The sequence below is a fragment of the Rhinoraja longicauda genome, chromosome 11, assembly GCF_053455715.1.
Source record: "Rhinoraja longicauda isolate Sanriku21f chromosome 11, sRhiLon1.1, whole genome shotgun sequence".
Taxonomy (NCBI): Eukaryota; Metazoa; Chordata; class Chondrichthyes; order Rajiformes; family Arhynchobatidae; genus Rhinoraja; species Rhinoraja longicauda.
Genome location: NC_135963.1, coordinates 5,124,286 through 5,137,199, shown reverse-complemented (window position 1 = coordinate 5,137,199; position 12,914 = coordinate 5,124,286). Strand labels below are relative to the sequence as shown.

Sequence of the window (12,914 nt, the reverse complement as noted above, 5' to 3'; positions counted from 1 at the left end):
CTCACCGTCGTCCCTTTGGTGCTAATGGAAGAAGTTTCATTGAAATCGGTGTTATATTTTAAAAGTTATTCACATTTTAAAGTTTAAATCTATCTCTTAGGGAGGAAGGGGGGAGGGGGGTGGAGGGAGGGAGGGGGGAGGATGGAGGGAGGGGGGAGGAGGGAGGATAAAGGGGGTGAGGGGGATGGAGTGGGGGGGAGGGGAAGGGGGGATGGGAGGGGGATGGGGAGGGGAGGGAGGAGGGATTGGGGTAAGGGGGGAGGGGGGGAGGGGAGGAGAGGGTGCTTCACCAATGCAGGAGAGGTTTTGGCTCAACGGGTCCACTTGGTCTAGTAACCTCTGACACCAGTAGTAATCAAGAATCTATCTACCTCTGCTTTGAATATGTCCATTGACTTGGCCTCCACAGCCTTCTCAAAGATAGGAGATTAGACTACTGCAACTCCCTATACACTGGGATCAGCCAATCATCCCTGTCCCGCCTGCAATTGGTCCAAAACTCCGCAGCGAGACTCCTGGCGGGTACCCGTAAAAGGGACCACATCACCCCGATTCTGGCCTCTCTCCACTGGCTCCCAGTACGGTACAGAATCAACTTCAAGCTCATCTTATTCACATACAAAGCCCTAAATGGGCTTGCCCCCCCTATATCAAAAATCTTCTAACCCACCACTCTATCTCCAGGTCCCTCAGGTCGGCCGACTTGGGGCTACTCACTATCCCGCGGTCTAGGCTTAAGCTCAGGGGTGACCGCGCTTTTGCGGTTGCAGCTCCGAGACTCCGGAACAGCATCACTCTCCCCATCAGAACTGCCCCCTCCATCAACTCCTTTAAGTCCAGGCTCAAAACCTACTTCTACTCCCTAGCGTTCGAGGCCCTCTGAGGGGGCGCTGTGAACTGTTTATGTATGTGCTGTTATGTTTGTGTGCCATTGTATGTTCGTTCTTAGCACCTGAACTGATGTACAGCACTTTGGTCAACGTGGGTTGTTTTTAAATGTGCTATACAAAATAAAATTGACTTGACTTCACTTGACTTGACTTCTGTGGCAATGAATTCCATAGGTGGAGGGAGAGAGAGAGGGAATGCAGGGGTTATTTGAAGTTGGAGAAATCAATATTGATATCATGGGTATAAATATTGATCCACTCCAGCACTTTGTATTCTGGTAAACCTCCTCGACACCCTCTCCAAAGCCTGCACGTCTCTCCTGTCGCGGGGCGACCAGACGCGCATGCACAAAACCCTGCGAGGGTTCGCAATGAGAAGACAGAGGTTCTGTACCTCTTGCAGCTCGTAGATATTCTGGTTCTTCTTGATGCTGATCTGCAGGATGTTCAGGATGGATCGGTGGATGTTGAGGATGTTTTCGGGGACGTCGGGAGGGGCGAACAGGTTGCCGACTCGCCCCCGAGTGTACTCGAAGACCACGGGCTGGACCAACTGAGCGCTCAGCATCCGGGTCAGTTTCCGAGCTGGAAGAAACCCCTCGGACGGCCAGATCCCGCTGTACTCAAGGATTTGAGGTGAGATGATCTTGAAGATAGAAAAGAATAATATATATATATATTTTTTAAAAATGTACATTCGGTCAACATCGAGCATTGAATTACCTCTTTTCAACAGGTCATTGAGTACAATAGATGATAGTCCTGCCCCATTTTGACAGAAGATAGACGCAAAGATTGGAGCGACTAGGCTTGTATACACTGGAATTTAGAAGGATGAGAGGATTTCCCAATGTTGGGGGAGTCCAGAACAAGGGGCCACAGTTTAAGAATAAGGGGTAGGCCATTTAGAACTGAGATGAGGAAAAACCTTTTCAGTCAGAGAGTTGTGAATCTGTGGAATTCTCTGCCTCAGAAGGCAGTGGAGGCCAATTCTCTGAATACATTCAAGAGCGAGCTAGATAGAGCTCTTAAGGATAGCGGAGTCAGGGGGTATGGGGAGAAGGCAGGAACGGGGTACTGATTGAGAATGATCAGCCATGATCACATTGAATGGCGGTGCTGGCTCGAAGGGCCGAATGGCCTCCTCCTGCACCTATTGTCTATTGTCTATTGTCTAAAATGCTGGAGAAACTCAGTGGGTCAGGCAGCATCTCCGGAGAGAAGGAATACGTGACATTTCGGGTCGAGACCCTTCTTCAGACTTGGAAACATATCGTTTCGCTGCACACCTATGCTCAGTCCGCCTTGGCCTACACGATCTCCCAGGATCTCCAAACATTTTAACTCCCCTTCCCATTCTCGACTCGAAATGTCACCCAATCCTTCTCTCCTGTGATGCTGCCTGACGCGCTGAGTTGTTCCAGCATTTTGTGTCTACCCACACTGACCTTTCTGTCCTGGGCCCCCTCCACTGTCAGAGTGAGGCCACATGCAAATTGGAGGAACAGCACCTGATCTAGTTTAGCTTAGTTTAGAGATATAGCGCGGAAACTGGCCTTTCGGCCCATCTAGTCCGTACCGACCTGCGTTCACTGCACACTAACACTACGCACACTCGGGACAATTTTACATTTATATCAAGCCAATCAACGTACAAACCTGCACGTCTTTGGAGTGTGGGAGGAAACCGGAGATCCTGGAGAAAACCCACGCAGGTCACGGGGAGAACGTACAAACTCCGAACAGACAGCACCAGTAGTCGGGATCGAACCCGGATCTCTGGCGTTGTGAGGCAGCGATTCTACCGCTGCGCCACCGTTTAATTAAAAAAAGAGTTTTGAGTTATCTCTTTTCAACAGGTCTTTGATTAAATTAAGACGATAGTCCTGCCCCATCTTGACTTGGAAACATATCGTTTTGCTGAACACCCACGCTCAGTCTGCCTTGGCCTACGTGATCTCCCGGTTGCCAAACACTTCAACTCCCTTTCCCATTCCCACACTGACCTTTCTGTCCCAGGTCTCCATCACTGTCAGAGTGAGGCAACATGCAAAATGGAGGAACAGCACCTGATTTAGTTTAGTTTAGTTTAGAGATACAGAGCGGAAATAGACAATAGGCAATAGACAATAGGTGCAGGAGGAGGCCATATGGCCCTTTGAGCCAGCACCGCCATTCAATGTGATCATGGCTGATCATTCTCAATCAGATCTGCCTCCGAGTCTTTGGCTGCGAGTCTTCGGCGAGGAGGCTGAGGTGAGGAGGTTACAATTGTTTTAAGCCTGAACTGTTTATAGACACAAAGTAATGGCGGAAAAGTTGGTGCAGTGTGTTTCCTGCAGGATGTGGGAAGATAGGGACGTCGCTGGAGCTTCTGGGAGCTACACCTGCAAGAACTGTGTCCAGGTGCAGCTCCTGAATGGACGTGTGGTGGAGTTGGAGAGGCAGTTGGGTGACCTCAGGGCCATCCGGGAATGCGAGAGTTTCCTCGACAGGACCTATTGTGAGGCCGTCACGCCAAGGGTCCAGGTCGAGCGAAGGTGGGGGACTGTTTCAGGGGGGTGTGGACGTGGACGTGGACTACAGGAGACCCCAGTGGCTGTGCCTATTGCAAATAGGTATACCCTCTTGGAAACTGTCGGGGCAGAAGACGTTTCCAGTCCGAGTGGCGGACCTGTTGGCAAGGATACTCGACAGGGGAGACCGAAGTCAGGAAGAGCCGTAGTGGTGGGTGACTCCATCGTCCGAGGGACGGACAGAAGATTCTGTGGCAGCAGGAGGGACTTGAGGATGGTCTGTTGCCTCCCTGGTGCCAGGGTTCAGCACATCATGGACCGGCTTCAGAAAATCCTAGTGAGGGAAGGCGATCAACCTGAAGTCGTTGTGCACGTGGGCACGAATGACGTCGGGCGGAAGAGGAAGGAGGTGCTACAGCGGGAGTTTAGAGAGTTAGGAAAAAGACTGAGAAGTAGGACGTCGAAGGTGGTTATCTCTGGACTGCTACCGGTACCTCGTGCTGGTGAGGCCAGGAACAGAGAGATAGAGGGTATGAATTTATGGCTGAGGGGCTGGTGCAGAGAGCAGGGATTTAGATTTCTGGACCACTGGGATCTCTTCTGGGCTAGGGCTGACTTGTACAAAAGGGACGGGTTACATCTTAACAGCAGGGGGACAAACATTCTGGCAGGCAGGTTTGCTAGTGTGACACCTGTGGCTTTAAACTAAGTAGTGGGGGGGAGGGGTTGACAAATTGTGAATATGAAGATGAGGTTAAAGGGAATACAGGAGATATTGCAAAAGACTCTCGGAAGAATGGGAACAGAAGTTCTAGAGGGGAAAAGAGATTAAGGGCAGGGCCATTTGTGACCGATGTGAGAGGGGAGGTAAATACAGAAGTTAAAGTGTTGTACTTAAATGCGCGTAGTATAAAAAATAAAGTGGATGAGCTTGAGGCTCAGTTAGTCATGGGCAAGTATGATGTTGTAGGGATCACTGAGACATGGCTACAAGAGGACCAGGGCTGGGAAATGAATATTCAGGGGTACACAACGTATAGAAAAGACAGACAGGTGGGAAGAGGGGGTGGGGTTGCTCTGCTGGTAAGGAATGATATTCATTCCCTTGCAAGGGGTGACATAGAATCAGGAGATGTTGAATCAGTATGGATAGAAATGAGAAATTGTAAGGGTAAAAAGACCCTAATGGGAGTTATCTATAGGCCCCCAAACAGTAGCCTCGACATAGGGTGCAAGTTGAATCAGGAGATAAAATTGGCATGTCACAAATGTAATGCTACGGTGGTTATGGGAGATTTCAACATACAGGTAGACTGGGAAAATCAGGTTGGAAATGGACCCCAGGAAAGAGAGTTTGTAGAGTGCCTTCGAGATGGATTCTTAGAACAGCTTGTACTGGAGCCTACCAGGGAGAAGGCAATTCTGGATTTAGTGTTGTGTAATGATCCTGATCTGATAAGGGGACTCGAGGTAAAAGAGCCATTAGGAGGCAGTGATCACAACATGATAAGTTTTACTCTGCAAATGGAAAGGCAGAAGGGAAAATCGGAAGTGTCAGTATTACAGTATAGCAAAGGGGATTACAGAGGCATGAGGCAGGAGCTGGCCAAAATTGACTGGAAGGAGGCCCTAGCAGGGAAAACGGTAGAACAGCAATGGCAGGTATTCCTGGGAATAATGCAGAGGTTGCAGGATCAATTTATCCCAAAGAGGCGGAAAGACTCTAAGGGGAGTAAGAGACACCTGTGGCTAACAAGGGAAGTCAAGGACAGCATAAAAATTAAGGAGAGGAAGTATAACATAGCAAAGAAGAGTGGGAAGACAGAGGATTGGGACTCTTTTAAAGAGCAACAAAAGTTAACTAAAAAGGCAATACGGGGAGAAAAGATGAGGTACGAGGGTAAACTAGCCAATAATATAAAGGAGGATAGCAAAAGTTTTTTTAGGTACGTGAAGAGGAAAAAAATAGTCAAGGCAAATGTGGGTCCCTTGAAGACAGAAGCAGGGGAATTTATTATGGGGAACAAAGAAATGGCAGACGAGTTAAACCGTTACTTTGGATCTGTCTTCACTGAGGAAGATACACACAATCTCCCAAATGTTCTAGGGGCCGGATAACCTAGGGTGATGGAGGAACTGAAGGAAATCCACATTAGGCAGGAAATGGTTTTGGGTAAACTGATGGGACTGAAGGCTGATAAATCCCCAGGGCCTGATGGTCTGCATCCCAGGGTACTTAAGGAGGTGGCTCTAGAAATAGTGGAAGCATTGGAGATCATTTTTCAATGTTCTATAGATTCAGGATCAGTTCCTGTGGATTGGAGGATAGCAAATGTTATCCCACTTTTTAAGAAAGGAGGGAGAGAGAAAACGGGTAATTATAGACCAGTTAGTCTGACATCAGTGGTGGGGAAGATACTGGAGTCAATTATAAAAGACGAAATTGCTGAGCATTTGGATAGCATTAACAGGATCATTCCGAGTCAGCATGGATTTACGAAGGGGAAATCATGCTTGACAAATCTACTGGAATTTTTTGAGGATGTAACTAGGAAAATTGACAGGGGAGGGTCAGTGGATGTGGTGTACCTCGACTTTCAGAAAGCCTTCGACAAGGTCCCACATAGGAGATTAGTTGGCAAAATTAGAGCACATGGTATTGGGGGTAGGGTACTGACATGGATAGAAAATTGGTTGACAGACAGAAAGCAAAGAGTGGGGATAAATGGGTCCCTTTCGGAATGGCAGGCAGTGACCAGTGGGGTACCGCAAGGTTTGGTGCTGGGACCCCAGCTATTTACGATATACATTAATGACTTAGATGAAGGGATTAAAAGTACCATTAGCAAATTTGCAGATGATACTAAGCTGGGGGGTAGTGTGAATTGTGAGGAAGATGCAATAAGGCTGCAGGGTGACTTGGACAGGTTGTGTGAGTGGGCGGATACATGGCAGATGCAGTTTAATGTAGATAAGTGTGAGGTTATTCACTTTGGAAGTAAGAATAGAAAGGCAGATTATTATCTGAATGGTGTCAAGTTAGGAAGAGGGGATGTTCAACGAGATCTGGGTGTCCTAGTGCATCAGTCACTGAAAGGAAGCATGCAGGTACAGCAGGCAGTGAAGAAAGCCAATGGAATGTTGGCCTTCATAACAAGAGGAGTTGAATATAGGAGCAAAGAGGTCCTTCTACAGTTGTACCAGGCCCTGGTGAGACCGCACCTGGAGTACTGTGTGCAGTTTTGGTCTCCAAATTTGAGGAAGGATATTCTTGCTATTGAGGGCGTGCAGCGTAGGTTCACAAGGTTAATTCCCGGAATGGCGGGACTGTCGTATGTTGAAAGGCTGGAGCAATTAGGCTTGTAAGGATGAGGGGGGATCTTATTGAAACATATAAGATAATTAGGGGATTGGACACATTAGAGGCAGGAAACATGTTCCCAATGTTGGGGGAGTCCAGAACAAGGGGCCACAATTTAAGAATAAGGGGTAGGCCATTTAGAACGGAGATGAGGAAGAACTTTTTCAGTCAGAGAGTGGTGAAGGTGTGGAATTCTCTGCCTCAGAAGGCAGTGGAGGCCAATTCGTTGGATGCTTTCAAGAGAGAGCTGGATAGAGCTCTTAAGGATAGCGGAGTGAGGGGGTATGGGGAGAAGGCAGGAACGGGGTACTGATTGAGAGTGATCAGCCATGATCGCATTGAATGGCGGTGCTGGCTCGAAGGGCTGAATGGCCTACTCCTGCACCTATTGTCTATTGTCTATAGTACCCCGTTCCTGCCTTCTCCCCAAACCCCCTGAATCTGCTATCCTTAAGAGCTCTATCTCCTCTATCTAGCTCGAACGTGGCCCTTCAGTCCACTGAGTCCGCGCCGCCCAGCGATCCCCGCACACTAGCACTATCCTACACATACTAGGGACAATTTACAATTTTTATCAAGGCTAATTGGCCTACAAACCTATACGTCTTTGGAGTGTGGGAGGAAACCTGAGCACCCGCAGAAAACCCGCGCAGGTCACGGGGAGAACGTACAAACTCCATACAGACAAGCACCCGTAGTCGGGATCGAACCTGGTTCTCTGACGCTGTAAGGCAGCAACTCTACCGCTGCGCCACCGTGCCGCCCCTCCCAAAATCACATTGGAAACCATGTCACGGCTGCCTGATTATGTGACCCGATTTGATACTGTTAGTGTAAGGGATGTTCGCTGGTCGGCACGGACTCGGTGGGCCAAAGGACCTGTTTGCGCAGTATCTCTAAACTAAACGAAACGATCAGAAAGTATACTTTCCAATGCTGGGGTAACTTAAATCACATTGGATGGCGGCCCTCCTGGAAACATAGAAACATAGAACCATAGTAACATAGAAAATAGGTGCAGGAGTAGGCCATTTGGCCCTTCGAGCCAGTACCGCCATTCAATATGATCATGGCTGATCATCCAAAATCAGTACCCCGTTCCTGCTTTCTCCCCATATCACTTGACTCCGTTAGCCCCAAGAGCTAAATCTAATGGGCGGTCACGGTGGCGCAGCGTTAGAGTGGCTGCCATACAGCAAATGCAGCGCCAGAGACCCAGGTTCGATCCTGACTACGGGCGCTGTCTGCACGGAGTTTGTACGTTCTCCCCGTGACCTGCGTGGGTTTTCTCCGAGATCTTCGGTTTCCTCCCACTCTCCAAAGACGTGCAGGTATGCAGGTTAATTGGCTTGGTAAATGTAAAAATGGTTCCTAGTCAAGTCAAGTTTATTTGTCACATACACATAAATGTGCAGTGAAATGAAAGATTACCCACAGTCCAACAACAAGGGCAATACAAAATAAGCAATAACACGCACAATCAAACAAAAAGAAACATCCATCACAGTGAGTCTCCTCCAGTCCCCTCCTCACTGTGACGGAAGGCCAGAATGTCTTTTCTCTTCCCCTGCCGTCTTCCCCCGCGGTCAGGCTGGTGTCGTTGCCACGTTCCAGGCCGTGCCGGACGGTGAAAGGTCCGCAGCGGGCCGATCCAAGCCCCACGAGTGGGTGTAGGATAGTGTTAATGTGCGGAGATCGCTGGTCGGCGCGGACCCAATAGACAATAGAGAATAGACAATAGACAATAGGTGCAGGAGTAGGCCATTCGGCCCTGCAAGCCATCACCGCCATTCAATGTGATCATGGCTGATCATTCTCAATCAGTACCCCATTCCTGCTTTCTCCCCATATCCCCTGACTCCGCTATCCTTAAGAGCTCTATCTAGCTCTCTCTTGAATGCATTCAGAGAATTGGCCTCCACTGCCCTCTGAGGCAGAGAATTCCACAGATGCACAACTCTCTGACTGAAAAAGTTTTTCCTCATCTCTGTTCTAAATGGCCTACCCCTTATTCTTAAACTGTGGCCCCTGGTTCTGGACTCCCCCAACATTGGGAACATGTTTCCTGCCTCTAACGTGTCCAACCCCTTAATAATCTTTCCAACCCCTTTAATAATCTTTACCCAGACCCGGTGGGCTGAAGGGCCTGTTTCCGCGCTGTATCTCTAAACTAAACTAAACTAAACTAACTCTGGAAGATAAAGGTTCCTTACCTTGAGGAGATGGTTCTTGTGACCGATTGAACTAATCTGCACATTGCTGGTGATCTTAAGTCCTCCTTTGGCCAAACCATCTTCTGGGAGGCCTGTTAGCACCACCCCTTCGTAATGGTAGAGGTAAGTTTTCTTTGGACTGAAAATGGGCTCTGCAAGTGAAAGCAGTCAATGATCGCTTAGCCATCGACGGGATCTGTGGTTTGATTAAAAAACTGTCAATCTTAAGAGGATAAACACTCACCATAATGGACATGCTGGCTCCCTGTGGAGGGTTAAAAAAAAGCAAGAATAATCATTAAATGAGTGGTAGGTTCATGAAATGATCTTCAAACATAATTCTTTTTGTTTTTGCTTAATATTTCACTTGAGCAGTTGGCGTTATAGAGTCATACAGTCACATAGTGTGGAAACAGACCCTTTGGCCCAACTTGCCCATGTTGACCAACGTAGAACCATAGAAAATAGGTGCAGGAGGAGGCCATTTGGCCCTTCGAACCAGCACCGCCATTCATTGTGATCATGGCTGATCATCCACAATCAGTCTACATTAAACTGCATCTGCCCACTCACTCAACCTGTCCAACTCATCCTGCAACCTCCTAACATGCCTGCCTTCTCCCCATATCCTCTGATTCCACTGGCCCCTAGAGCTCTATCTAACTCTCTTTTAAATTCATCCGGTGAATTGGCCTCCACTGCCTTCTGTGGCAGAGAATTCCACAAATTCACAATTCTCTGGGTGAAAAAGTTTTTTCTCACCTCGGTTTTAAATCCTTTATTCTTAGACTGTGTGGCCCCTGGTTCTGGACTCGCCCAACATTGGGAACATTTTTCCTGCATCTAGCTTGTCCAGTCCTTTTATAATTTTATACGCCTCTATAAGATCCCCTCTCATCCTTCTAAACTCCAGTGAATACAAGCCCAGTCTTTCCAATCTTTCCTCATATGACAGTCCCGCCATCCCGGGGATTAACCTTATGAACCTTCGCTGCACTGCCTCAATAGCAAGGATATCCTTCCTCAAATTAGGAGACCTAAACTGCACACAATACTCCAGACGTGGTCTCATTAGGGCCCTATACAACTGTAGAAGGACCTCTTTACTCCTATACTCAACTCCTTTTGTTATAAAAGCCAACATGCCATTAGCTTTCTTCACTACCTGCTGTACCTGCACACTTACTTTCAGTGACTGGTGTGCAAGGACACCCAGGTCTCGTTGCACTTCCCCTTTACCTAATCTGACACCATTGAGATAATAATCTGCCTCCTTGTTTTTGCTGCCAATTTGGATACCCTCACATTTATCTACATTATACTGCATCTGCCACGCATCTGCCCACTCACTCAACCTGTCCAAGTCACCCTGCAACCTCATAACATCCTCTTTGCAGTCCACACTGCCACCCAGTGCCCCATCTGTACTATCTAACATGTCCCATCTATAGTAGTCCCACCTGCCTGCGTTTGGCCCATATCTGTCTAAACCATGTCCTAATCATGTACCTGTCCAAATGTTTTTTAAACACTGTGATAGTACCTGCATAGAGAGAAACATCATGAAAACGACCCTTCGGCCCATCGAGTGTACGCCAACCATCAACAGCAAATCCTATGTTAATCTAAACCCTGTTAATGATTGTCCCCGTATTGTATCAATTCTGCTCAGATTCTACCAGAGATCTACACACACAAGCCAATCAACCTATACTTGTGGGATGAAGAAGGGTCTCGACCCGAAACGTCACCCATTCCTTCTCTCCCGAGATGCTGCCTGACCTGCTGAGTTACTCCAGCATTTTGTGAATAAATCGATTTGTACCAGCATCTGCAGTTATTTTCTTATATACTTGTGGGATAGGCAGCATCTCTGGAGAGACGACCCGAAACGTCACCCATTCCTTCTCTCCAGAGATGCTACCTTTCCCGTTGAGTTACTCCAGCATTTTGTGCCTATCTTCGATTTTCAAAGGTCTTTTATTGTCACGTGTACCAAATGAGGTACAATGAGATTCATATCTAAACCAGCATCTGCAGTTCCTTTCTACACAACCCATAATTGTGCATGTCTTTGTCAAATCAGAAGATCCGGAGGAAACCCACCGGGAGAACTTGCAATCTCCACACAGACAACGGCCAAGGTTAGGATTGAACCAGGGTCTCCAGCTCTGTGATGTACCAGCTACATTACTGTGTCCTCAGTCTTTCTTGTGTAGGTGGGTCTAGCAGGTGTTTCTATTAAAACCTTTCCCTAACCTCCTCTGTCAAAGCCCTTCAGAATATCCTGCACACCGATTAATTCATTCTCGTTTCACCACTTAGAAACATAGAAAATAGGTGCAGGAGGAGGCCATTCGGCCCTTCGAGCCAGCACCGCCATTCATTGTGATCATGGCTGATCGTCCACAATCAATAACCCGTGCCTGCCTTCTCCCCATATCCCTTGATTCCACTAGCCTCTAGAGCTCTAATTAGGGCGGCACGGTAGCGCAGCGGTAGAGTTGCTGCTTTACAGCGAATGCACCGCCGGAGACACAGGTTCGATCCTGACTACGGGTGCTGCACTGTAAGGAGTTTGTACGTTCTCCCCGTGACCTGCGTGGGTTTTCTCCGAGATCTTCGGTTTCCTCCCACACTCCAAAGACGTACAGGTATGTAGGTTAATTGGCTGGGTAAATGTAAAAATTGTCCCTAGTGGGTGTAGGATAGTGTTAATGTACGGGGATCGCTGGGCGGCACGGACTTGGAGGGCCGAAAAGGCCTGTTTCCGGCTGTAGATATATGATGATATGTATGATAACTCTCTCTTAAATCCATCCAGTGATTTGGCCTCCACTGCCCTCTGTGGCAGAGAATTCCACAAATTCACAACTCTCTGGGTGAAAAAGTTCCTTCTCATCTCAGTTTTAAATGGCCTCCGCTTTCTTCTTAGACTGTGGCCCCTGGTTCTGGACTCCCCCAACATTGGGAACATTTTTCCTGCATCTAGCCTGTCCAGTCCTTTCATAATTTTATACGTCTCTATAAGATCCCCTCTCATTCTTCTAAACTCTAGTGAATACAAGCCCAGTCTTTCCAATCTTTCCTCATATGACAATCCCGCCATCCCGGGGATTAACCTGGTGAACCTACGCTGCACTGCCTCAATAGCAAGGATATCCTTCCTCAAATTTGGAGTCCAAAACTGCACACGGTACTCCAGCCCCAACCTCCTCTATCAAAGCCCTTCAGAATATCCTGCACTAACTCTGGAAGATAAATGTTCCTTGAGGAGATGGTTCTTGTGACCCATTAATCTCTCTCTTAAATCCACCCAGTGATTTGGCCTCCACTGCCCTCTGTGGCAGAGAATTCCACAAATTCACAACTTTCTGGATGAAAAAGTTCCTTCTCACCTCAGTTTTAAATGGCCTCCCCTTTATTCTAAGACTGTGTGGCCCCTGGTTCTGAACTCGCTAGGACATAACTGGGACCGCTCATCTCCAGCTTGGGATCAACCTTTTCCTCTCTTGTCTCCGAGACCCGGAGGTGAAGACGTGGTGGACTTACCCACAAAACCAACGAGGAGCGCGAGAGTAATCCACCTCATGGTCGTAGACAAGCAAGGCGACTGGTGGCTAGTGCTGCCTTCCCCTTTATACCGAGCGCCCGGCCTTCACTGGGCCACGTCCCGTCTGCTTTGCCGCCAATCCCTGTCCTCTTGGATCCTTGGCTTCCCCTCTGCGTCAATGAGTGGGAGGAGGAGAGATATGAAACTCTTCCTTTCAAAAGTGTCCGCCGGTCACCAAGGTCTTTGAGGCCTGGCGCTGCTGTGATATCGAGGGGACTTTGGCTTGCCTGTTTTGAAAGTTTATTTGCAATGTCTCCCTGCCACACTTGGCAAGTCGGGCACATGTGGGTTAGGGTGACCTGGCCTTTGCAAAGTTGAAGC

At 48.1% G+C, this 12,914-nt stretch overlaps 1 protein-coding gene across 3 annotated transcripts in view; it reads right to left on the bottom strand.

Moving 5' to 3' along the window:
* LOC144598244 (vitellogenin-like) overlaps positions 1 to 12,712 on the bottom strand; it is an 89,102-nt gene extending 76,390 nt beyond the window's left edge. Inside the window, exons 1-4 of one of the 3 annotated variants that reach the window (XM_078408146.1) lie at positions 12,533 to 12,712; positions 9,225 to 9,245; positions 8,981 to 9,132; positions 1,285 to 1,536 (exon numbers count right to left, since the gene is read on the bottom strand). In XM_078408146.1, the coding sequence (XP_078264272.1) occupies positions 1,285 to 1,536; positions 8,981 to 9,132; positions 9,225 to 9,245; positions 12,533 to 12,572 (465 nt within the window). In that variant the 5' untranslated portion in view covers positions 12,573 to 12,712. The remainder of the gene's footprint in view (positions 1 to 1,284; positions 1,537 to 8,980; positions 9,133 to 9,224; positions 9,246 to 12,532) is intronic. The other 2 variants (XM_078408147.1, XM_078408148.1) reach the window with 2 other exon arrangements.
* Positions 12,713 to 12,914: the final 202 nt, after the last annotated feature.